The sequence below is a fragment of the Oncorhynchus tshawytscha genome, linkage group LG01, assembly GCF_018296145.1.
Source record: "Oncorhynchus tshawytscha isolate Ot180627B linkage group LG01, Otsh_v2.0, whole genome shotgun sequence".
NCBI lineage: Eukaryota > Metazoa > Chordata > Actinopteri > Salmoniformes > Salmonidae > Oncorhynchus > Oncorhynchus tshawytscha.
This window is the reverse complement of record NC_056429.1, coordinates 25,115,969-25,142,768: the sequence shown is the minus strand read 5'-3', so window position 1 is coordinate 25,142,768 and position 26,800 is coordinate 25,115,969. Positions and strand designations below refer to the sequence as shown.

General features: G+C 43.6%; 2 protein-coding genes across 9 annotated transcripts in view; one reads left to right on the top strand and one right to left on the bottom strand.

Annotated features, from left to right (window-relative positions):
• LOC112248338 (guanine nucleotide exchange factor DBS) overlaps nucleotides 1-26,800 on the bottom strand; it is a 69,498-nt gene that overhangs the window by 10,471 nt on the left and 32,227 nt on the right. For all 8 annotated transcript variants that reach the window (XM_024417296.2, XM_024417322.2, XM_024417279.2 and 5 more), the window contains exons 16-26: nucleotides 15,442-15,508; nucleotides 14,897-15,012; nucleotides 12,835-12,904; nucleotides 12,655-12,747; nucleotides 10,692-10,784; nucleotides 10,302-10,427; nucleotides 9,378-9,602; nucleotides 8,633-8,725; nucleotides 8,160-8,238; nucleotides 7,044-7,098; nucleotides 6,801-6,898 (exon numbers count right to left, since the gene is read on the bottom strand). In XM_024417296.2, coding sequence (XP_024273064.1) covers nucleotides 6,801-6,898; nucleotides 7,044-7,098; nucleotides 8,160-8,238; nucleotides 8,633-8,725; nucleotides 9,378-9,602; nucleotides 10,302-10,427; nucleotides 10,692-10,784; nucleotides 12,655-12,747; nucleotides 12,835-12,904; nucleotides 14,897-15,012; nucleotides 15,442-15,508 — 1,115 coding nt within the window. The remainder of the gene's footprint in view (nucleotides 1-6,800; nucleotides 6,899-7,043; nucleotides 7,099-8,159; nucleotides 8,239-8,632; nucleotides 8,726-9,377; nucleotides 9,603-10,301; nucleotides 10,428-10,691; nucleotides 10,785-12,654; nucleotides 12,748-12,834; nucleotides 12,905-14,896; nucleotides 15,013-15,441; nucleotides 15,509-26,800) is intronic.
• On the top strand, nucleotides 16,597-26,756 carry LOC112248383 (lactosylceramide 1,3-N-acetyl-beta-D-glucosaminyltransferase A). The gene is made up of 2 exons (XM_024417347.2): nucleotides 16,597-16,965; nucleotides 24,936-26,756. Exon 2 carries the CDS (start codon nucleotides 25,246-25,248, stop codon nucleotides 26,383-26,385), a length of 1,140 nt encoding a protein of 379 aa, XP_024273115.1. The 5' UTR covers nucleotides 16,597-16,965; nucleotides 24,936-25,245; the 3' UTR covers nucleotides 26,386-26,756.

The following is a 26,800-nucleotide window of genomic DNA, read 5'->3' as shown; positions in this document are numbered from 1 at the left end:
TTTGTTCTTAACGGACTTGCCAAGTTAAATAACAATAAATAAATAATAAAAAGACCATACTTGATACAAATGGTTGTTAATGATGGCTTTTATCTAGGTCTTTCTCATCCCTACCAAACGGTTCTCTCTATTCTAAACACAACACTGACAGAGCTCTGAGATGCATAATAAGCTTGACATGGAATTTCCTGGAGCCTTTCACCATATGGACTAAACCTGACCCATGATTGACCCCTCTATGCTCCATCAACAACACAACCTGCATTAGGAAGAGAAGAGTCCTCCACATTCATGCTGTAACTTTGACGGTATAAGGATTTAGACACCTGCCAATGCCAACTCTAGAAGACACTTTTACACAATAAATAATGTATATTTTCAAAGTGGACTTTGTGCGTGTGCATGTGTGTGATTTCAAGGACACTTTAACTACCTGCCCTGGAGGGTGTTCAAAATGTCCATTTTATCTTGTACATAATTATCACCTTCTAATTGTGAGAACACAAAATAATCACAACTCCCAGCTTCACCTCCTCTCACCAACATCACACCTCTGACAAAGGTGCCAAACAGAGATGCTGCTTCTTCTTCTTTCCTCAGAGGTTACTCTGGCCTTCTGGAGATGAGAAAATAAATTGGAGCTTTTGGATAACAATGAGAGAGAATCCAGTAGACTGACTGAGAATGTGAGCGTGGTATATACCGTATCCTTGGTAGCCCAGGAGGTTGGTGGCACCTTAATTGGGGAGAACAAGCTCGTGGTAATAACTGGAGAAGAATCAGTGGAATGGTACCAAATACATCAAACACATGGTTTCCAAGTGTTTGGTGCCATTCCATTTGCCTAGTCCCGGCCATTATTATGAACCGTTCAGCCTCCACGGGTTGGCCGAATCTAACAGCTGGTCAGACTAACCCCAGAAGAATTGGGAGCAATGTTCCCTCTAAACTGCGCATGGGTGCGGCGCACGCACCTCCTCCAGGACTGCCACTCAGAAGAAATGTCATGCTGCGCAGCGATGCAAGAGATGCAACATTTCCAATGCAACAAACCAAAACAAATCTAACTTTGCAATATTGAGTCTGTGGTTTTGTTGTAGGTAGACCCAGAGCACAACAGAGTACAATTCCATTGGCGGGTGTAGCTAGCCGATGAGCGGCCTTTCAATCACCTGCGAGTGAATGCGCTTTTCAGATCTGTTCAGATCAGAGAGCAGAGCAGAGCCGTGCATGTGCATGTTTGTTGATATTCTTTGCTAGTTAGCGAGTTATTATCCCAACTATAGATAAGTATAGGTCAGCAATGGGGAGTTACTGCTTCCTACAAGAGCACAAAACATATAGGTCACATTTCAAGCTGCTTTTGAAAAGCCAGTCCAGTAAAAAGCTTCTGTCTTAATTAAAGAGGCAGTGTTGTATTTTGAGACAGGCTTGAATATGTAAATAAGCCAATAGGCAGTGGGGTAGCCTACATTGTCTAATTCTCTGTATGGTAATAATACATTTTATTTTGTAAAGTGGTTTCTTGCATCATTTTTATTGGCCTGGCCAAAGCTTTTGATATGGCAGACCATTCCATTCTTGTGGGCCGGCTAAAGAGTAATGGTGTCTCTGAGGGGGTCTTTGGCCTGGTTTGCTAACTACCTCTCTCAAGGAGTGCAGTGTATAAAGTAAGAAAATCTGCTGTCTCAGCCACTGCCTGTCACCAAGAGAGTACCCCGAGGCTCAATCCTAGGCCCCACGCTCTTCTCAATTTACATCAACAACATAGATCAGGCAGTAGGAAGCTCTCTCATCCATTTATATGCAGATGATACAGTCTTATATTTTGTGTTAAATACTCTACAACAAAGATTTCTTAGTGTCCAACAAGCTTTTTCTACCCTTAACCTTGTTCTGAACACCTGCAAAACAAAGGTCATGTGGTTTGGTAAGAAGAATGCCCCTCTCCCCACAGGTGTGATTAATACCTCTGAGGGTTTAGAGCTTGAGGTAGTCACCACATACAAGTACTTGGGAGTATGGCTAGACGGTGCACTGTCCTTCTCTCAGCACATATCAAAGCTGCAGGCTAAAGGTAAATGAAGACTTGGTTTCCTCTATCGTAATCGCTCCTCTTTCACCCCAGCTGCCAAACTAAACCGGATTCAGATGACGATCCTACCCATGCTAGATTATGGAGGCGTGATTTATAGCTCAGCAGGTAAGGGTGCTCTCGAGTGGCTAGATGTTCTTTACCATTCGGCTATCAGATTAGCCACCAATGCTCCTTATAGGACACATCACTGCACTCTATACTCCTCTGTAAACTGGTCATCTCTGTAAACCCTTCACAAGACCCACTGGTTGATGCTTATTTATAAAACCCTCTTAGGCCTCACTCCCCCCTATCTGAGATATCTACTGCAGCCCTCATCCTCCACATACAACACCCATTCTGCCAGTCACATTCTGTTAAAGGTCCCCAAAGCACACACATCCCTGGGTCGCTCCTCTTTTCAGTTCACTACAGCTAGCGACTGGAACGAGCTGCAACAAACACTCAAACTGGACAGTTTTATCTCAATCTCTTCATTCAAAAACTCATCATGGACACTCTTACTGACACTCTGGCTGCTTTGTGTGATGTATTGTTGTCTCTACCTTCTTGACCTATGTGCTGTTGACTTAATGTTGTTGCCCAATAATGTTTGTGCCATGTTTTTGTGCTGCTACCATGTTGTGTTGCTACCATGTTGTTGTCATGTTGTGTTGCTACCATGCTGTGTTGCCGCCTTATGTTGTTGTTTTAGGTCTGTATGTAGTGTTGTGTCTCTATTGTTGTGATGTGTGTTTTGTCCTATATTCATATTGTATTTTTTATGTAATTTTATCCCAGGCCCCCGTCGCCGCGGGAGGCCTTTTGGTAGGCCGTCATTGTAAATAAGAATTTGTTCTTAACTGACTTGCCTCGTTAAATAAATACATTTAATAACAATCATACAATACAATGCAATGTATCTGGCCCATGGTGTTACAGACCAAGTACAACATAATTAATATCAAGCTCTTCATAATGTAAAAAAAAGTCTCATGCAATGTAGGCCTGCATTTAACATATAGGCTACTGTAGGATATATCATAGAAATCAAAAGCTATTTCCATGTGAACATGTTATGGGACTTGCTCCAGTGGTTTTGTTGGTAGGTCTACATTATGCTCAAATTGCCACAATAGCCTATTGGCTACTGTCTAAAACTGTAAGGGTACAGCCTCAGTGTTCACTGTAAACAACATTCAAGTTTCCGCTCACAGGACCTAAAATTTGCTCAGTTCCCCCCCAAAATTTGAGGGAACATTGCTTGGGAGGTATAGTGAGATGTATTATTGAAACTAAAGTATTTGGAGTCATGACCTCTGGAGTGGGTCCTGCTGACCCAAAAAGGAAACAGTTCCAATTAGGGAAATGGTTGGCATCAGCTAAAAAATCCCACCAGACCACAGTACAAATCTCATTGTAGTCAAAACCGTACTGTACTACAGCTGGGTACCTGTATGACTTCAGTGTAAGGTTGGGACTGGATTTATTTTTTTGTGGTAAAGCTCAACTCTACAACAGCTTCTGTCATATTCCTTTCCCAAAGAGGAGAAGGGGAGAGATTTTCTCTGTGAGTCCGTGGTGGGGGTAATAAAGGCCCCCGTGCACCCAGGACTAAGCACCTGTCAGATCCACTTACTTCTCGAGCCAGTGACGTCCAGTCACCGACTACATCCAGAGTCAAAGAGCCACTCTCCTCTCCTAACCACCACCACTCGCTCCCTGGCAGACAGACTACAGTTAGCCCAGGTCCCTCTCACTGTGACGCAGCAGCACCCTGCCGCCGGGATCTACACGGCGTGAAATCGTACCTGTTACCTCATCCTCATCTGCCAGTATAGTGAGCCGGTGTAGTGAGCAATCAGAGTGGAGTGGGGGTGAGGGGTTGGCTGGGGATGAATGATGCCGAGACAGACAGACTGAGCCAGTAATACATCCATCCTCTCATCTCTCACTAACAGAGTTAAAGCCCAGATGAAACATCCCAGCTAATTGTGCCATCAGTCTGGTGTCTTTCACAATGCCATTATGGGATAATTTGTAGATGGCAGATGCTGCCTCTTGTTTCCAGTGAACGCAGCTGAGTGGATGCTAGTTGGTCAGGGCTCGGGGTTGGTGGTAGGGCTTTTGCGGTGACCATATTACGACACCAGCAGTCATGAGTCATAACCGCAGTAAAATTCCATGTGAGTCACGGTAATCTCCTTTTATGCACTTTGGACATGCCTCAGCTCCAAATAACTGGGTACTCAGGGCTCTATTGTCCCTCTAACCACTCTGACATCAATGCAAAATGCAATTGAAAATCACATCAAACACATATCAGCAAAACAGAAGGCCAATAGTACTTTTAAAACTCACCTCACTGCGATGATCAATTTCATGAACGAAATTCAACAGCAGGTTGAAACCGTGTAAAACATGGTTGTTGTGTTTCAAAGCCTAACACAACAAAATGGACAGCGCTATCTAAGGTGATGATTAATTCAAAACACCCATACCCATACAAGATTTTATGCATATGCAAGCCCCCCAAATAAAAACCTTCATAAAAATTATGAATGTTTCATTATCCAATACATAGCATACCGCATATTACACATAGCAGAAAAACATAAAACTGATTTAAGATGTCTTTGGTACATAATTGGTCTAGCCTATACTCCAAAATTAAACAATTCTAGTAATCGCCTTGGACTGTATTATTATGCATACTGGATGGACTGGTTACCTTACGCATGCTACACTCCAAAATGTCTATCCATGAGTCTGAGAGTGAACGTATAGCTCTAAGCGATGCTGTTGGTTCATTGATTGTGCAGTGCGGCTTACAGTTCGCCTACAATGAGTGAATTTGTATTTTGAATAGCCTAGTAAATAGGGCATTTTTATATTTTCAAAATGAATTGGGTGACAAAGCTATACAGAATATCTCACCAGCATGCGTTTCGATTTCCTCCCTCTCCATTATTCCTTTCTCGAGCGTGCAGACGAGCTGTCAACAAATATGTTACTATCGATGTTCGTGAACAGATTTCACTTGGTTTCCCCGAAATAAGCACTTAGCTGCAGGAACAAGGTTGGAGAAGCCATTGCATACAGAGTTTTGGTGGAATATCACCAGTGAGTGCATGTTCCTCAAACAGTGGTTGATGTGGACATCCCTTCAAATGAATGGATTCGGCTATTTCAGGCTCACCGGTTGCTGACAGGTGTATAAAATCGAGCACACAGCCATGCAATCTTCATAGATAAACATTGGCAGTAGAATGGCCTTACTGATGAGCTCAATGACTTTTAACATGGCATGGTCAAAGAGTGCCACCTTTCCAACAAGTCAGTTTGTCAAATTTCTGCCCTGCTGGAGCTGTCCCAGTCAATTGTAAGTGATGCTATTGTGAATTGGAAATGTCTAGGAGCAATAACAGCTGAGCCGCGAAGTGGTAGTCCACACAAGCTCACCGAATGGGACTGCCAAGTGCGGAAGCGCATAGTGTGTAAAAATTGTCTGTCCTCGGTTGCATCACTCACTACTGAGTTCCAAACTGCCTCTGGAAGCAACCTCAGCATAAGAACTGTTCGTCGGGAGCTTCATGAAATGGGTTTCCATGGCCAAACAGCCACACACAAGCCTAAGATCACCATTCTCAATACCAAGAATCAGCTCGAGTGGTGTAAAGCTCGCCACCATTGGACTCTGGAGCAGTGGAAATGCGTTCTCTGGAGTGATTAATCACACTTCACCATCTGGCAGTCCAACGGATGAATCTGGGTTTGGCGGATGCCAGGAGAATGCTACCTGCCTGAATGCATAGTGCCAACTGTAAAGTTTGGTGGATGAGGAATAATGGTCTGGGGCTGTTTTTCGTGGTTCAGGCTAGGTCCTATAGTTCCAGCGAAGGGAAATCTTAATGCTTCTGTGCTTCCAACTTTGTGGCAATAGTTTGGGGAAGGCCCTTTCCTATTTCAACGTGACAATGCCAAGAGTGTCCAAAGCTGTCATCAAGGCAAAAGGTGGCTACTTTGAAGAAACTAAAATCTAAAATATATTTTGATTTGTTTAACACTTTTTTGGTTACTACATGATTCCATATGTTTTATTTCATAGTTTTGATATCTTCACTATATATTCTACAATGTAGAAAACAGTAAAAATAAAGAAAAACCCAACCCTTGAATGAGTAGGTGTGTCCAAAAGTTTGACTGGTACTGTATGTTTTGATTTGTAAGACATTCTAAAGTTTGTATCATTCACAACTAAAGTTTCCAAATCTAAATCTAGCATGTAGGACCTGTTTCAAATTATCTCTTTTATGCTCAACATGGCCACTTCATATGGGCAGTCAATCGATCCTTAATGAGAAAAATATCCTTTATATTTATTCAGCTAAGTTCAATGATATCTTTCTTACTATAAAATCTTGTCAGCTAATTGAACAAGCCTACAGCCTATGGCATGGAGCATAGCCAGATAACATGGGCCGACAGTAGGCCAACTCATATTCTGTTCTTCTGAAATGTATTTCTTCATATCATTATGTTTTTTAGAACTGACAAAAAATATATATTTATTGTGATGGTGTATATTAAATTGATTTAGTAAATGTTCCAAAGACCATAAACATGTTCATGTTAATTAAAAGGTCAACTACCGTGAGACTGGAAGTCTTTTGCATGACAATAACTGGCTGACAAAATGTCATGACCGCCACAGCCCTCTCACCTCGTTTCTGTCTCATGTTGGGGCTGGGGTTGCTCCTCCTGAAGCCTGTCTCCGGGCTAGACGAGTCCGACTGCCTCAGGGCCATTTTGCGCATGTTTCTGAGCGGCGGAGAGGAGCGATATGAGACAGTCAATCACACAGCCACTACAGAAGCATTACATTCCCTGTACTTGAGAGCATCTATGCGCTGCTGCCATTCAATCACACGACATGATGAAAACGTTGTGAGACCAAGTACTCTACCTCATGGGAGCATGATACACATTCTCAGTGATCTTCTGATGGAGTTGACTAGCCTCTGTGAATGGAGAGAAAAATGGTATTAGAATAGAACATAGATTTTCAATGGAACGACATATTAGTTTAGGTTAAATTGACATAAAACGGTCAGGGAGGTGGATTCATAGGTATGCAAGTGTGTGTGTGTGTGTGTGTGTGTGTGTATGTGTGTGTGTATATATTTGTTGTTTGCATGCTTGTGTACATCACACTGCGTGTAGGACTGTGTGAGAAACCTGCAGTCAAAAGCAGGTTGATAAAACTGTTTCAATGCCAGGCGATAAAACAGGAGAAATCCCAGGAGTTACATAAGCCACAGGAGGGTATGTGGACCAAAACAGTGTAGTCAGACCAGAAGCCGTGGGCCAAAACAGTGGTGTAGACAGAATGGAAGCCCCTAATCTGTGTCTTTAACAGGAGGGACAGGACAGTTGACTGCCAAAGCCCAGGGGAGGAATCAAATCAAACAGCTGCAGTACAAGCCACTGCCTTGTCCTGCTATTGCACAAACCCCATGTCGCTGGGCTTTTTAACATCTCACACTGGCTTATCTTGTGTGCTTTTCTATGCTGCTGTACGTGCTCCCCTCCCCTCCCACCACTTGCCAGCAGAGACAGGTGTAAATCACATCCAGCCCTCCATCAGGCCAGAGCCTCTTTCTCTCTCTCTGCTTCATATGAGGGCTGCTGTGTCATTACCCAGTCCCCTCACACATACACCCTCTCTCTCACACACACACACACAAACACACACACACACAGGTTGTCAGTTCAGTTGAGAGGACACAATGCACAGAGGGTCGTTTTCCTGACTGTCAGGCGCTTCGGAGCGGAACATGGGGCGATTGATGCATACTACTTGGGAGGTGGAGGGAGAGGACAGGAGGAGAGGAGAGGAGGACAGGAATGTGTGGACTGTACCATCTGGTCAGGTAAGTGTTCCCAAACACTAGTCTTCCCCCCCGCTTAACATTCACATCACCGTTCTGGGAGGCGTCAGGGCTGTGTCCAGGTGTCCAGTGTGGGAGCTGAGAGGGTGGTATAAATATGCCTATAGAGAGAATCCCCACACACTGCATACCTCTGCACGCTTCGAGCTGGCCTGTCAGAACTTTCCGGATCTCTGACACCCACATGTTCTTCACATCCATGGAGGGAGCCTGGGGAGACACACACTAATATATATATATCCATATATATATATATATATATATATATATATATATATAAACACCCTCTGAGGTTTAACTGTACAGCCTCCCTCACACCAGACAGTGGATGTTTCTGTCGTAGCGACGTCTGAGGAGCTACTCTCAGTGGGACAACACTGCCACCAAGTGGTCACAAGGAGAATATCATACAGAAAAGGCATTTGACGTCTTCATGACAAATGTCTCAGGAGTGAGAGGTATGCTTCTTAGAAAAGAATGTTGCTGAATCACATCTCTTATTACAAAGTCTGGCATCTATTTAGTATTCTTTGGAAAATAACTAGTCATTTAAATGGAAACAATTGAGTTTTAGTTTTAACGCAGAAAGTTTATGGACATGTACCTGAATGATGTAAACTTCCTCTCTGCCGTTATACCAGACCTCAAACTTCTTAATGTCTCCTTTGACATTTTCGGTGATTCCCACAGCACTCATCTGAAACAGGGGCAAGACTGTGGTTAACAACAATGACAGCTTTATATTTCTGATTTCCCCTGCAGCTTCACATAAACACACGTAAAGAGAAGAATTTAAAGATAGAATCCTGCTCAGAGGCTCTTGTATTCTGCAAATGAATGTGAACTGCTACAGCCTTTTAGTTCAGCTTTATTTCCAATTGAATGGCTCTATCCTGAAACAGCCCTGGGCTGAAACATGTATTTTCCTATTAAGTTATGAACACCATTACTCATTGACCAAGTGACAGTCAGAGTGTATTACATGCACAGCACTTTATATCAGCAAGTGAGAGAAAAAAAACAAGTTCATCAAATATTTCCTTTAGAAAACAAAGGGTTGTCCCAGCATCCCATTGATGAAAGGAGGTCCTGTCATCTCAGGGCCCTGTTTCCTGCCCTGGCTTTTCATGCATCTAGATTAGCTTGAATTGAAATATGTGACATGACAGTGAATTCCAAGGTTCTCAGGGGATCGGAGAGAGCCACTGTAAAGTTTCCATATGAGAAGGGGGAAGTAAGTGGAGGATGGTGAGAATTGTAGCCCCGCGGACAGTTAAAACCATTCAAATTCCAGGTGAGCAATTGTTATGTTTGTCCAACAAGGAACTGACCCCACAAGCCAACCTCACCTTTAGGGAGTGTTTGAAGCTGTAGGAGGCGGACGGCTTCTCGTGTCCGTCCGTGGTCTCCTCCCGCTTCTTACAGAAAAGCAGCATCTTATTGTAGAGGAACAGGTGCCTCTGCATGGGCTTGAAGCGAGCCAGGTCCTTCACCTTGCTGTGGCCCTTCTTGTGGTCCGTCCACACGTTGAATGAGCCCTGCATCAGGAGCTTGCCCAGCTCACTAAGGTTCCCCTGGGGATGGGAGAGGCACACAGGGGACATCAGTCCTACACCCTCACACATACAGTACACCTAGCCATAACACTCTCTCCGACAGATTAGTCAAACTGATTAACAGCAGGACTTCCTGGAACTTTGACACAGCCCAACAGATCCACTCTAAGATAGGAACAGTAAGGATCTAAATCGGACTGATTTTTCAAACCCTTTCACTCGAGCCAAGTCATACACCTCAGCCAGGAGCTGTTCACTCCCTTCGCGTCAGGCAGACGGTATTGGAGCATGAGGTCTGATAGAAACTGTCTCTGAGCCTGTTGGTATCTTCAAGATATCAGACTGCTGAACACTTGAACTGGACTGACCACCTGACACATGCACTCATCCACACAAACACACATTCATGATACACACAGCACAACTCCTGCTACCATACTGCACAATTGGGAGCAGAATTTAAAACACATACCCAATCCCCCCTTCCCCAAATCACGTGTAAATATTGGACTATAAATTGTGCCTTCCTTACCTATGCTAAAATATTTATTATATTCTATTTAACCATTTACTTTATGTTCGTATTGTTATGCTTTATTATTTCTTGTTGTTTTTGCATTGTCAAGAAGGAACCTGCAAGTAACCATTTCATTGGACGGTGTGTATACGATGCATCTCGTGTCCATTTTACAACTAATAAAACTTGAAACTACTGACCTCGAATCCCGTTATGGCAATTTGATGCATGGAGTCATTGACAGACTTGATGATGTCCAGCATGGTGGCAAGGGCCTCCTCCAATTCAGCAGTACCCTCCTGGTTCTTACTGCATTTCAGCATCTCCTACAAAGGAAACAGAGCCGGGTCAGGACAAAGCCAAGTGGGATAAATAATGCATCCTAGCTCCTCTGCTTGAGAGTCAAGGTCTTCAAATTAGATCAGTCTGAAGGAAGTGCTTTGCATGTTAGCCCTTGGGGAGTGAAGGAGGATGTTTGAGCAGTGAAGACATTTACATCTTATCTGTTATCTGTGTGTTGCTCTAAAATTTGAATAAGCCTGTGATTGTATAGTGCTGAAGTGAAATATTAACCTCAGTGATAAACTTGCCTTGACCATCAGCTGGTACTTGGTGATCCTCTGCACAGGCTTGAGTAAATAAGCATCCAGGGAGAGTTTGTGGTCCAGCTTCTTCTGACATTCCTGCAATAACAAACATAGAATGTTTCCTGTTGCAATCATTTACAGTGCATTCAGAAAGTATTGAGACCCCTTGATTTGTTCCACATTTTGGTACGTTATAGACTTATTCTAAAAATGGATTGAAAATATAAATATAATTCTCATCCATCTACAGACAATACCCCATAATGACAAAGCGAAAACAGGTTAAGAAATGTTTTCACATTTATTACAAATAAAAAAACAGAAATACCTTATTTACATAAGTATTCAGACCCTTTGCTATGAGACTCCAAATTGAGCGCATGCTCTTTCCATTGATCATCCTTGAGATTCCACCTGTGGTAAATTCAATTGATTGGACATGATTTGGAAAGGCACACACCTGTCTATATAAGGTCCCACAGTTGACAGTGTATGTCAAAGCAAAAACCAAGCCATGAGGTTGAAGGAATTGTCTGTAAAGCTCAGAGACAGAATAGTGTCGAGGCACAGATCTGGGGAAGGGTACCAAAAAATGTCTGCGGCATTGATGGTCCCCAAGAACACAGTGGCCTCCATCATTCTTAAATGGAAGAAGTTTGGAACCACCAAGACTCTTCCTAGAGTTGGCCGTCTGGCTAAACTGAGCAATCGAGGGAGAAGGGCCTTGGTCAGGGAGGTGACCAAGAACCCGATGGACACTCTGACAGAGCTCCAGAGTTCCTCTGTGGAGACGGGAGAATCTTCCAGAAGGACAACTATCTCTGCAGCACTCCACCAATCAGGCCTTTATGTTAGAGTGGCCAGACGGAAGCCACTCACATGACAGCCCGCTTGGAGTTTGCCAAAAGGCCCCTAAAGACTCTCAGACCATGAGAAACAAGATTATCTGGTCTGAATGCCAAGCATAACATTTTTTAGGAAACCTGGCACCATCCCTACAGTGAAGCATGGTGGTGGCAGCATCCTGCTGAGGGGATGTTTCTCAGTGGCAGGGACTGGGAGACTAGTCATGATCGAAGGAAAGATGAACGGCGCAAAGTACAGAGAGATCCTGCTCCAGATCGCTCAGGACCTCAGACTGGGGCGAAGATTCACCTTCTAATAGGACAACAACCCTAAGCACACAGCCAAGACAATGCAGGTGTGGCTTCGGGACAAGTCTCTGAATGTCCCTGAGTGGTCCAGCCAGAGCCCGGACTTTAACCCGATCGAACATCTCTGGAGAGACCTGAAAGTAGCTGTGTAGCGACGCTCCCCATCCAACCTGACAAGAGCTTGAAAGGATCTGCAGAGAACAATGATCTGCAGAGAAGAAAGGTGTGCCAAGCTTGCAGTGTCATACCCAAGAAGACTCTAGGCTGTAATCGCTACCAAAGGTGCTTCAACAAAGTACTGAGTAAAGGGTCTGAATAATTATGTAAATGTGATCTCCATTTTTATTTTTAATACATTTGTAAAATTTTCTAAAAAACTGTTTTCATCATGTGTGTAGATTGAGGGGGAACAAAAACTATTTAATCCATTTTAGAATAAGGCTGTAATGTAAAAAAAAGAGGGGAAAAGTGGTTTAAGTCAAGGGGTCTGAATACTTTCCGAATGCACTGTCTGTCAAGCCAAATCCGAACCCTAAACAATAGGAAATGTGGGATTTGAATGGGATTTGAACTTGCAACCTTCCGGTTACTAGTCCAACGCTCTAACCACTAGGCTACCCTGCCGCCGTTACAGTAGCGTAACTTCATACTGCATGCAGAGACATAAGAATGGTATCCACAAGTTCATCTGACTCTGGGGAAGTAGAACAAGGTTCTCACAGTATCCCTTTAATGTAAACTGACACCATTATACAGTGGAATGCTATATCATAACTATGACAACACTTAGACACCCAAGGAATGGGAGTCACCTGGAAGAACAGGCTGTCTCCACACTGTCTCCACAGTGCCTCTGATCGGGGCTTGTTCTGACAATACTTCTCATAGATCTGCAGCTCTTCTTTCTGGAGAGAGACAGACACTTAGCAATGCAACATTACAGCACAGTAACGGCCTTCAGTTTCCAAATGACATCAACACAAGGAACTCACCCTTTTCAAAAAGCAGGTCCCTACCAATTCTGGCCTTTCCATGCAATTTTCAAGCTCTTTGAAAAATGTCCTGCAAACAAGAAGGATGAAGTCAACTCAATTAAAAAGTTCAACACATTTCCTGTTGACCCCTTACAAGGTACATAAAGTAATGTATAACATTGGATACAATTGCACATTCATCAGATTGACTTTTCCTATGCTGGGAAGTTAAGAGGATGTTGGGAAATTGTAGCTGGTAGACAGTGTCTGTGCACTTCTGTTTGGAACGTCTATGATGTGTAAAGTTATGGAAGCCATGGATGCCAGTCTGAACAACAAGGTTGGGATTTTTGTGGGGCCCTGCAGTTGACATTGAATTAACCTACTGAACCCTGAGCCTTCCCAATGAGTGTCCCATTAGTATCATGCTTGGGGGTTTGTCCTGGGTTTTAACTCCTTAAGCATTACCACACCAAGGAGTTAATACAGTAAGTCCTTCAGCTATGGGCACTGGACAGTATTTAGCTGAGTAGAGATAAAACATTATACAACAGAAATTATCCACATATAATGAAATGATAGTGTTAAGAGCTAAAACCCTGGCACTGAAATGTTGACATATCTGATATCTATGTGTTATGGATATTGTCATTGTATTAGAAATATGGACAAACTGGAAAAGCAGGAGTGAAGGGACATGTTCACGTGAATGTGTCTGCATAATATTGAATGCCCATGTAGTGTGGAGCTCTATGGGTCCCTGTGGAACCTTTTGTTTGCCCCCCTCACTGTAACCTAACCCCACCTGCGAGGGAGTGATCACAGGGCCTTGCAGAACAATGGGTGTCCATCACATGGGGCGTCACGCCTAGAATACAAAACCCCAAAGACAATACAGGGCCCACTGTCAATTGAGCTCTCTCAGCCAATCACAATGCAGGATGTTTGTTTATTTTTTTACTTCTTGCACAGAGGTATTTTACAAAGCAAGATCAACGACTCTGCCAGTTCACTTACCTAGATAACGTATGATAAAAAATAAAATAAACAGATAAGCTTGAAATATGCAGGGTCTGATTGACCCAACAACTAAAAGTACACAGTTTAGCTTTCCTAATAAACCAGAAAATCAATCAGTAGATATAAAATTTAGCTGGCTAAAGGCTTCTTTCTGCATGCTTCAGTTAGGCTGGCGAACTCGGCTAGGCGAACAGAACGAGTGCGCTCGCATACCTTCCACATTCGCTTGAAAAACGAGAAAAAAAAAGCAGCAATAGTACTGTTTGTCCATGTTGAGACGCCGTAGTCAGTATTAATCTAAAATAACTCAAGAAATCTGTCATTCATTTGGATGTTTTTGCCAAAGAGATCTTAGTCGTGCAGTTTTACATCTAACTAGGATGTTTGGTACAGTATTTCTCAAGGGGAACATTTGCATGAAAACAAATCGTCTATAGTTGTATGACAAACACTTAATTGAAGATTCCCTACTGTTGACCAATTACCGACGAAGGGGCGTAAGACTTCAGCTTCAGAACTTCGGCTTGCCTCCAGAAACATTTTTATGCGCACGAACAGCCGAAAAACCCTTGCCGAAGACCGAAACAAACGTCACAAAATCTCGTCATAATACAGTATATGCACGAACTGTTCCAGGTGGGAAGCATGCGGACGCCTTAACTTATTGATTCTGCTTTGTAGCATACTCTTCTGGTGATGAATGTTATTTGGAGCCTTCATAGTTGACATAGCGGTACAATGTGTTCTATATATATAGCTTCCCGTGAAGAATGGGGGGGGAACTTCCCGAGCTGTGAGAGAAAATAAAATAACCAGTTGTTCCATGTGAGTGCCTGCAGCCAAAGAATGCATAGTAGGAATGTGTTAAAACACAGGTCAGGTCAAGATAAGTTGTTAGCCTTCTTCCTCTCACTGGTCTCCCACTGCTATCTCTCAGGATTGTCATGTGGCAGGGGGGATGGGGACCATGCCAATCCTTTCTTTTGACATCGCAGGCACATTTGTCAACTCACTGAATATGGAAATGTAATTTAGAACGAGACAGAGGAAGTTAGGTCACCTGTTGTGAAATTCATATATTTCTGGGAGATTGCCAAACAGTACATCTTTCTTGTTCTCCAGGGCTGCGGGGATGAGGGGGGAAAGCTCTGTGTTGTCCAGCTCAGCAGCATATCCCTGGAGAAGAAAATCACATTCAAAGCTAATGAGTGACGGCTCAGTGAAAACAATGATAATGTCAACACTTCTTTGATAATCTGAACCCAATCAAATCCTGTCCTCCACATGGCTTTACACATAACACTTGAATGAACATGATATGAACTTCAATCAATCACTGACAGTTTGAGTAGCCTAATGACTCATCTAATCAATAAAGACAGCACATTTTAAGTTCAACAAAAGTTCACACGGCATTCTGAAATGGGCAGATCTAATGCAACATTTACACTGGCGGTCAATTCGATTTTTAGAACAGGGTTTAATTTTCCCTAGGTGCAGTAAACAGAGAAAGGAGCGCTTTCTCTACTGTCTCCTTGACATTATTGCCACTAACTGGCAGCGTTTCACATGTCACGAGAGAGCCAATTAAAGTAACAAACACACCTCCATGATGCTCTGCAGCTCCTCGACGTACAGCCTCTCAGTTTCAATCAGCTCATTCATGATGTGTCTGGGGAGGAAAAATACAGGATCTGTCAATACACAACAATTGCAGAGAAGCCCTTTAGTCGTATTTGTCAATGCAGATAGATTAATGAAACCCATAATGAGGACATCAACTGCCTCTCATACACTAAGTGCTTTGTCAAAGTTCTGAATGACCATCAACATCGTCATCGGGTTATTGTACCAACTCAAAAGAGGCTCTGCTAAAGACAACAGTACAGCACCCCAGATAGGAGGTACAAGGGAGGAAATAAGACCTTTGGAGAATTAACAGAGGAAGTTGTCATAAAACCAACCATCTTGAGCAAAGCTAACATTTCCAGACTTTAATGGCCCCTTTAATGTGCACATTTGTATGAGTTCTGAGGTCTTGATTTTTATGTGCCATCACGAGCCCATCGAGACACTGAGTGGTGTTTGATGTATGGTCACATTTTATAGGTCAATAAAGCTCCTCCAAAGGCCCCGCCAATCTCACAGAGGCAAGCATCTGTTATACCATAGGTGACTGCCTCCTAAGTCCCAACGCAATAAGATCTGTGAATATCGATTTTGGAAGATAGGGCAGCATCATGCGAATAAATATTATGGACAGAGATACCTTGATTGAAGCCCTGGAGGGAAACTGTTCCATGACGCCATGTGCCTAGCCTGTTATTTGTGCTCCTAGGTCAAATCATTTTTATTGAGCACCCTAGTGGAGTGTTTAATGATACATACTCTGCCATCCTACCTCATGTTTCCAGCAACACTAGCTAAGGTATTAGTGCATAAAATAGCTTAGATCTCCACACACCTCTGTGTGCCTAGAATTAAGTCGGGGAGCAAAGATAACCTCCTCCAACAGAAAAACAATTCCATAACTATATAAAACAAATAATGTATACATATCATGTACTAGAAGACAATGCCAGAGTTTGCCCCTGTGCAAACCCTCTCCTAATGTGACCCTCGGGAACACCGAATTACCTTTATTGTGCAGAATTTGCAGTAGCTGATGCAACTCAGATGACACAAATTCCAAGCTCTGTCATTCTGGCATATGATCCAACTTCACTCCTACTGGTTGGCTTCACCGATATGATAACGCAGAGAGAGGATCATAGACTGACTCAGCTGAGGCAGGCAATGAGAGGGGAGGTACAAGGGCTGAGCTTTCCCCCTCTAGCCCAGCGGTTTCCTCCCCCGCTCCCATTCTGCTCTCTCAGTCTTTCACAGTCACACAGCGTAGAGACTTACAGACAGAACAGCTCAGGCAGGAGAAAACCACTGGGAGGCAGGCAGGCGGCTGGGGGCTGATGCTGCCATTCCTTACACACAGAGGGGAAAGAGAGCGGGAAGGAGAGAGAGAGAGGGAGAGAAAGAGGGAGAGAGAGTGCTCATCTACAGGAAAAGAGGGGCAGGGGAGAGTAGTTTTCTGTACTTTTCCCAGCAACACGTGGATGGAACTCTCACAGGCTGGTAAGTGATCTGGGAGAGGAGAGGGAGGTGGTGGGGGGATTGTATGCGCTAGCTGAAAGACTGTTTATATTAACTTAAGCTGCTCAAAGCAAAAAGGTGTCGACTTTCAGTAGAGGGTTTGAGAAAGAAAAGTCAGACTGTGAAAAACTAAAAACAAATCTATGCTCATGTCGCACTCCTGAATTCACACTGCTTTTACAGTTAGCCTGTAGTGAGATAACAGCTAACGGTAGAATCATCGCGGGGATGAAGGGGAGAAAGGAGGGGAGAGGCCAACACCCTTTCATGGAATTGGAACCTAACCCTCTTGGTAGGTTTTAAAACAATAGACACAAATTTAACAGAATTAAATATTTTCTTTTGACTCAACAATGATATGGAATTTATGTCACTTTTAAAAAATCATAACATCTGCTAACACAAAAAAAAACTCAATTTGGGTGTTCTTATCTGCCTATTCTATTGTGTTTTAATCTGACTATCTGAACTTACTTAGAACCCAACTTAGCACAAAACTGTAGTTGTTTATACTTCTCTATAGATGTCTACTGCATTCTCAAACCATTGTTGTTGAGCTGATGATTAATAAACCACATTCATGTCTCCAAGAGTTTACATTCTTGGACTTATATTCTGGGAGGCTGGCTCAAAGATTTTTCCCACTTTCAAAGGAACTTCATGGGGACAGTTGGCTTTACAAGTCATTGATCAATGAAAAGGTTTGCATCGGTAGGGGTGAATGTTTCACTAGTCTAGGGGTGGGCAATAAATTCAAGTTTTAGATGTTCAAGATTGGCCTGTATTTACATTTTTTTATAATAAATCCCCATCCTCCCCCAATTAAAAAATAAAAAACCTCCCCTGAATAAGCTCACAGGCCATATGCAACCTACCCCTGCACTAGGCCTATCATTTAAAATATATTACACGTTGTAGCCTATAATAACGCTATGGTGAACTTCTGTTTTAAATAGTTTTGAGAGAGAGAAAATACAGTACATGACCAAAAGTATGTGGAGACCTGCTCATCGAAAAGCTCATTCTAAAATCATGGGCATTAATATGGAGTTGGTCCCCCCTTTGCTGCTATAACAGCCTCCACTCTTCTGGGAAGGCTTTCCACTCGATGTTTGAACATTGCTGCGGAACTTGCTACCATTCAGCCACAATTCATCCCAAAGGAGTTCGATGGGGCTGAGGTCAGAGCTCTGTATAGGCCAGTCAAGTTCTCTCGACAAACCATTTCTGTATGGACCTCGCTTTGTGCACAAGGGCATTGTCATGCTGAAACAGGAAAGGGCCTTCCCCAAACTGTTGCCACAAAGTTGGAAGCACAGAATCGTCTGGAATGTCATTGTATGCTGTAGCATTAATATTTCCCTTCACTAGAGCTAAGGGGCCTAGCCCGAACCATGAAAAACAGCCCTAGACCATTATTCCTCCTCCACCAAACTTTACATTTGACACTATGCTTTTGGGCAGGTAGTGTTGTCCTGGCATCCACCAAACCCAGATTTGTCAGTCGGACTGCCAGATGGTAAAGCGTGATTCATCACTCCAGAAAGCACGTTTCCACTGCTCCAGAGTCCAATGGCGGCGAGCTTTACACCACTCGGAGCCGACGATGAGCATTGCGCATGTTGATCTTTGGAACTCGGTAGTGAGTGTTGCAAGTGAGGACAGACGATTTTTAAGTGCTACGCGCTTCAGCACTCGGCGGTCCCATTCTGTGAGCTTGTGTAGCCTATCTCTTTGCGGCCGAGCCGGTGTTCCTCCAAGAAGTTTCCACTTCACAATAACAGGACTTATAGTTGAAGCTCTAGTATGGCAGAAATTTGACAAACTGACTTGTTGGAAAGGTAGCATCCTATGACGGTGCTACGTTGAAAGTCACTGAGCTCTTCAGTAAGATCAATCTCCTGCCAATGTTTGTCTATGGAGATTGCATGGCTGTGTGCTTGATTTTATATACCTGTCAGCAATGGGTGTGGCTGAAATAGCCAAATCTACTCATTTGAATGGGTGTCCACATACTTTTGTATGTATAGTGTATATTCTTGTTGTTTTTGTCAGGAATATTCACAATTACTAAAATGTCAACCAAACAAATGCAACCTTTTGTGATTACAATAACCTAGAAAGTAAGCAACAATCTAATTTCTACCTCTTATTGACACTGATATGTGACACCCAGACATGGGAGGAAATTCTAATTGGGAGTTGAATGTTATTTGCATTGGGACTGTTGGATAGATGGCCATCATGGTATTGACACAAGGTTATCTGATGCATGCTGTCAGGGCTGCTCATTGTTGTGGGCCACTGCCTAAATCTGCTGCTGTAATGATTTTTTTTTGTCATGATGACTGTTTTGTACAGACCTCAGCAATTCCATGCACTCTGTTAGTTTAAAGCCCCTCCATTATTGAACTTTCGCTGGGTTGGCTTATGCATTCATTCACAAAAGATTCGGCAACTACCGCTATACAGTTGAGAGGGTTAAGAGACTTCACACTGTGAACAAGCATCTACAGAGGATGGACTCTGACAGATAAACACTGAGGATTGTCCATCATCCTTTCAGAGATAGAGCACAATGGGATGGAGGGCCTTCAGAAAGTATTCCTACCACTGGACTTATTCCACATGTTGTTGTGTTACAGCCTGAATTCAAAATGGTTAACATATTTTTTTCTCTCTCACCCATCTACACACGATACACCATAATGACAAAGTGAAAACAAGTTATGAATGTATTAATTTAATACAGAAATATCTCATTTACATAAGTATTCACTGTATCACTGAGTCAATACTTTGTAGAAGCATCATTAGCAGTGATTACAGCTGTGGATCTTTCTGGGTGAGTCTCTAAGAGCTTTCCACAACTGGATTGTGCAACATTTGCCCATTATTCTTTTTAAAATTCTTCAGGGTCTGTCAAATTGGTTGTTGGTCATTGCTAGACAACCATTTTCAGGTTTTGCCATAGATTTTCAAGTATATTTAAGTGAAAACTGTAACTCGGCCCCTCAGGAACATTCACTGTTTTCTTGGTAAGCAACTCCAGTGTAGATTTATTTTAGGTTATTGTTGTGTTGAAAAGGTGAATTCATCTCCCAGTGTCTGGTGGAAAGCAGACAACCAGGTTTTACTCAAAGACCTTGCCTGTACTAACCTCCATTCTACTTCTAATTTTATCCTGAAAAACTCCCCAGTCCTCTACAATTACAAGCATACCCATAACATGATACAGCTACCACTATGCTTGAAAAGATGGAGAGTGGTACTCAGTAATGTAATGTCAGGACAAAAAGTTAATTGCTTTGCCACGTTTTTTTGCAGTATTACTTTGGGGCCTTGTTGAAAACACAATGCATGTTTGGGATAATTTTTTTCTGTACAGGCTTCGTTCTTTTCACTCTGTCAATTAGGTTAGTATTGTGGAGTAACTACAAAGTTGTTGATCCATCCTTAGTTTTCTCCTATCACAGCCATTAAACTATTAAAACTGTTTTAAAGTCACCATTGGTACCATCGTGAAATCCATGAAATTCCTTCCTCTCTGGCAACGGAGTTGGGAATGACGCCTGTATCTTTGCAGTGACTGGGTGTTTTGATACACCATCCAAAGTGTAATTAATAACTTCACCGTGCTCAAAGGGATATTCAATGTCTGCTTCTTCTTTTTTTCTACCAATAGGTGCCCTTCTTTGCGAGGCATTGGAAAACCTCCCTCGTCTTTGTGGTTGAATCCGTGTTTGAAATTGACTGCTCGAAGGAGGGACCTTATAGATAATTGTATGTGTGGGGTACAGATATGAGGTAGTCATTCAAAAATCATGTTAAACACTATTGTTGGACACAGAGTGACTCCTTGCAACTTATTATGTGACTTATTTAGGGTTGCCAGAACAAAGGGGTTGAATACTTATTGACTCAAGACATATCAGCGTTTCATTTTAAATTCATTAGTAAAAACATAAAAATACAACATTTCACTTTGGCATTATGGGGTATTGTATGTAGGTCAGTGACATTAAAATAAAATGAAAAAACAGGCTGTAACAACAATATGTGGAAAATGTCAAGAGGTGTGAATACTTTGTGAAGGCACTATAAGCACAGGAAAATAACAGATACAGTGCATTCAGAAAGTATTCAAACCCCTTGACTTTGTCCACATTTTGTTACGTGACAGCCTTACTCTAAAATGTCTTAAATAGTTTATTTCCTCATCAATCTCAAATCAAATTCAAATCAAATCTTACTGGTCAGATACACATGGTTAGCAGATGTTATTACGAGTGTAGCGAAATGCTTATTCTTCTAGATCCGACAGTGCAGCAGTATCTAACAGGTAATATCTAACAATTCCACAACAAAACCTAATACACACAATCTGGTAAAGGATGGTATGAGAGAATATACGTATAAAATATATGTATGAGCAGTGACAGATCGGCTAAGACGCAGTAGATAGTAAAGAATAGATAGTGAAGGACACAGTATAGAGTATATACACATAAGATGAGTAATGCAAGATATAAACATGCTTGAAATAGCATTATTAAAGTGACTAGTGTTCCATTTATTAAAGTGGCCAATGATATCAAGTCTGTAGGTAGGCAGCCGGCTCTCTGTGCTAGTGGTGGCTGTTTAACAATCTGATGGCCTTGAGATAGAAGTTGTTTTTCAATCTCTCTGTCCCAGCTTTGATGCACCTGTACTGACCTCGCCTTCTGGATGATAGCAGGGTGAACAGGCTGTGGCTCGAGTGGTTATTCTCCTCGATGATCTTTTTTGCCTTCCTGTGACATCGGGTGTTGTAGGTGTCCTGGAGGGCAGGTAATTTGCCCCCGGTAATGCATTATGCAGACCGCACCACCCTCTGCAGAGCCTTGCGGTTGTTGGCGGTGCAGTTGCAGTACCAGGCGGCGATACAGCACAAAAGGATGCTCTCAATCACACACCTGTAAAAGTTAGTGAGGGTTTTCGGTGACAAGCCACATTTCTTTAGCCTCCTGAAGTTGAAGAGGCGCTGCTGCGCCTTCTTCACCACACTGTTTGTGTGCGTGGACCATTTCAGTTTGTCGGTGACATGTACACCACGGAATTTAAACTTTCCACCTTCTCCACTGCTGTCCCATTGGTGTGGATAGGGGGGTGCTTCCTCTGCTGTTTCCTGAAGTCCACAATCATCTCTTGATGATGACATTCAGTGAGAGGTTATTTCCCTGACACCACACTTCACTGCCCTCACCTCCTTTCTGTAGGCTGTCTCGTCGTTGTTGGTAATCAAGCCTACCACTGTTGTGTCTTCTATAAACTTGATGATTGAGTTGGAGGCGTGCATTGCCACGCAGTCGTGGGTGAACAGTGAGTACAGGAGGGGGCTGGGAACGCACCCTTGTGTGGCCCCAGTGTTGAAGAACAGTAGAGTGGAGATGATGTTTCCTACCTTCACCACCTGTGGGCGGCCCGTCAGGAAGCCCAAGACCCAGTTGCACAGGGCGGGGTCGAGACCCAGGGTCTCAAGCTTAATGATGAGTTTGGAGGGCACTATGGTGTTGAATGCTGAGCTGTAGTCAATGAACAGCATTCTTACATAGGTATTCCTCTTGTCCGGATGGGATAGGGCAGTATGCGGTGTGATGGCGATTGCATCGTCTGTGGACCTATTGGGGCGGTAAGCGAATTGAAGTGACAGCTAGGGTGACAGGTAAGGTAGAGGTGAAATTATCCTTGACAAGTCTCTCAAAGCACCACCATGGCCATCTTGAAGCATGTGGGGACAACAAACTGGGATAGGGATTGACTGAATATTTCTGTAAACACACCAGCCAGCTGGTCTGCACATGCTCTGAGGACGCGGCTAGGGATGCCGTCTGGGCCGGCAGCCTTGCGAGGGTTAACACGTTTAAATGTTTTACTCACGACGGCCATGGAGAAGGACAGTCCACAGTCTTTGATAGTGGGCCGCGTCGGTGCACTGTATTGTCCTCAATCTACAAACAATACCCCATAATAACGACAAAGCAAAAACAGGTTTATAGAACTTTTTTTCAAATGAATAAAATAAAACAGAAATATCATATTAACTTAAGTATTCAGACCCTTTACTCAGTACTTTGTTGAAACACCTTTGTCAGCGATTACAGCCTTGAGTCTTGTTGGGTATGATGCTACAAGCTTGGCACACCTGTACTTGGAGAGTTTCTCCAATTCTTCTTTGCAGATCCTCTCAAGCTCTGTCAGGTTGCTGCTCAGCTATTTTCGGGTCTCTCCAGAGATGTTCGATCGGGTTCAAGTCCAGGCTATAGCTGGGCCACTCAAGGACATTCAGAGATTTGGCCCGAAGCCACTCTTGCGTTGTCTTGGTTGTGTGCTGAGGGTTGTTCTCCTGTTGGAAGGTGAACCTTCACTCCAGTCTGAGGTCCTGAGCACTCTGGAGCAGGTTTTCATCAAGGATCTCGCTGTACTTTGCTCCGTTCATATTTCTCTCGATCCTGACTAGTATCCCAGTCTCTGCCGACGAAAAACATCCCCACAGCCTGATGCTGTCCCCACCATGCTTTACTGTGGAGATGGTGTCAGGTTTCCTCCAGACGTGACGCTTGGCATTCTTGGTTTTATCAGACTAGAAAATCTTGTTTCTCATGGTCTGTGAGTCCTTTAGGTGCCTTTTGGCAAACTCCAAGTGGGCTGTCATGTGCCTTTTATTGAGAATTGGTTTCCGTCTGGCCACTCTAACATAAAGGCCTGATTGGTGGAGTGCTGCAGAGATGGTTGTCCTTCTTGAAGATTCTCCCATCTCCACAGAGGAACTCTGGAGCTCTGTCAGAGTGACCATTGGGTTCTTGGTCACCTCCCTGACCAAGACCCATCTCCCCCCATTGCTCAGTTTGGCCCGGGCGGCCTGCTCTAGGAAGAGTCTTGGTGGTTCCAAGGATGATGGAGGCCACTGTGTTCTTGGGGACCTTCAATGCTGCAGACATTTTTTGGTACTCTTCCCCAGATCTGTGCCTACAGACAATTCCTTCGACCTCATGGCTTGGTTTTTTGCTCTGACAAGCACTGTCAACTGTGGGACATTAAATAGACAGGTATGTGCCTAGCCAAATCATGTCCAATCAATTGAACTTACCACAGCTGAATTCCAATCAAGTTGTAGATACATCTCAAGGATGATCAAAGGAAACAGGATGCACCTGAGCTCAATTTTGAGTCTCATAGCAAACGGTCTGAATACATACGTAAATAAAGGTATTTCTGTTATAATTTAAATTCATACATTTCTCAGCAATAGGCCTAAATCCCATTGTGCAAAAAACTTGTTGAATCAAGATTGTTTTGTTATTTCAACAAAAAAATGTAATGTGATGATGTTGAATCAACGTAGAAAACTGATTGGATTTGCAAAAAGTCTTCAAAGCAAGGGGAATGTTTTTGTAGGGAGCTCTGAGCATACGCGTTTTGACAGCTTTGCTTCTTCAGTTTGGAATCGTTGGAATATGAGAAAAGTTACAATTTCGCCTTCAGCCTTACTGTCGTTCTTTCACCCCGGTGAGTAGGTTGATTGAAAAGCCACGTTACCCGTCTGTATTTATAGGCCTACAATCAATATTGCATTTGGACTGTCCCCGTATTGTGGACTAAATGCGATTGCTCGACCCACGGCTGTTGTTGCTGTTTGGGTAGCCTACCTTGGGGACGTGAGGATGGATGCCTCGTTCCAGGTTGGACAGAATAAGCATGCTTGATTGACGCTGCCCTGCGGTTTTCGCACTTTAGCCCTGTTGTAATAACCTCAAAAGTACTTACCGGGTTTAGCCGGCGTGATGGATCAAGCACATCTAGCGGTTTCATTCACATCCTCAGAATGACTCAATAACATAATATTGACTCACAATTTCAAATGCATTTCCTATTAGTGTGATATGTTCATATTTTTGTCTTTCTCTTTTCAGATCCTATGATGTGGAATGCTTTGTGACTGTGTGGACACAATACAAAACGGTGATGACTAGAGACATGATTGTCTCAACAATACAGTCCCAGTAGAGAGCAGAGTGGAGAGGTGTCAGGAGGAGATTAAATTTAACTGAAGACCAACATTTCTCTGAGGAGCCCATGTCTCCCGTTGGGCAAATATGATGGAACTCAGACACTCCCAAATCATTTGGAATAATTGTGAAAGTAGCAGCCTGTCAAACGCAACAACCTATTGGACTTGACAAAAAGATAGAAAAGGGGGGGCAAGGGTAGGAAGGTGGAAGAATGTTTTTGAATTTCAGAAGGATCAGAAAATGTCAATGTGTGCAGCTGGTGACGACGTGCTTTGTCCTGTCCGTGTTGATGGTGTGCTGGGAGCAGCTGGACCACCACGTGGTGAGCCATATGAAGTCCTACTCCTACCGCTACCTGGTCAACAGCTACGACTTCATCAACAAGAGCTTTGGCATCAGCCAGAGGGAGGCTAAGAGCCAGAGCAACTTCCCGTACCTCATCAACCACCATGACAAATGTGACAGCAACGAAGTGCTGTTGCTGCTGTTCGTCAAATCTTCCCCAGAGAACCTGGAGAGGAGGCAGGCCATCCGGGCCACCTGGGGGAGTGAGGCCTACACCCAGAGGGAGTTGGGGGCCACTGTGAGGGTGGTGTTTGCCCTGGGGGTCCACCCCAACCCCCAGCAGAGGGGCCATGTACAGAGGAGGCTGCTGGGGGAGGACCAGGTCTATGGGGACCTGGTCCAGCAGGACTTTGTGGACACCTTTCACAACCTCACCATCAAACTGCTGCTGCAGTTCCGCTGGAGCCACAACTACTGCAGCCAAGCTCGTTTCCTCATGTCAGCCGACGACGACATCTTTGTCCACATGCCCAACCTGGTGCACTACCTGCAGGGCCTAATCCGTCAGGGGGCCCAGGACCGCTGGGTGGGCCACGTGCACAGGGGAGCCCCACCCAACCGCCGGAAGGACAGCAAGTACCACGTGCCTTATGAGATGTACCAGTGGCTCTCTTACCCAGACTACACAGCGGGGGCAGGGTACGTTGTCTCAGGGGACGTGGCTTCCAAAATCTACCAGGCTACTCTGTCCCTCAATGCCTCGCTGTACATTGATGATGTGTTCATGGGCATCTGTGCCAACGCCATGGGGGTGTCTCCCCAGGAACATGTTTACTTTTCAGGGGAAGGGAAGGCCCCCTATCACCCCTGTATCTACGATAAGATGATCACCTCTCACGGACACGTGGCAGATGTCCGGTACCTTTGGAAGGCAGCGACGGACCCCCAGATCCATGACATTTCCTCTGGCCTGTTGGGAAAGATGTACTGCACAGCAGTGAAAGTAATGCTCCTCTGTAAACCTTATTATTTAAATACCTACCCATGCAAAGCAGCATTTTCATAGTGTATTGTAAGGCTGCACAGTATGTCACTGCAGTCTTTATTTTTTTTTATATTTCAGTGTCAACAGCTGGTATCATTTTCTAAATAAAGACCAAAGCCTTGTTCTTGAGCATATATTCACCACTCTTGCCTTGGCTTGATGGATACTGCAGTTGTACTTTGTGGTTTAGCTAATTGTGTGATGGTAAACAGACTGTTCGTGTTCTTGGCTGCATTCAGGAACATTTTGGCTGGCTGCGTGAAGTCATAAGGGAAGAATCATTTGAATAATTTACCTCAGTCTCAAGAGGAAATTCTGTCCAGCATTGCTAGCTGACATTAGGGTTTTTATTCAGTTTTCTATTGCTCATTGAATTAAACTGGTTGAAAGTGTACCGTCTGTATCCTACTAATTTTACCATCCCTCTTATCTCTAT

Bases quoted from the DNA above. Each gene is read 5' to 3' on its own strand.
- LOC112248383 (XM_024417347.2), top strand. From the start codon at position 25,246: ATGTTTTTGAATTTCAGAAGGATCAGAAAATGTCAATGTGTGCAGCTG.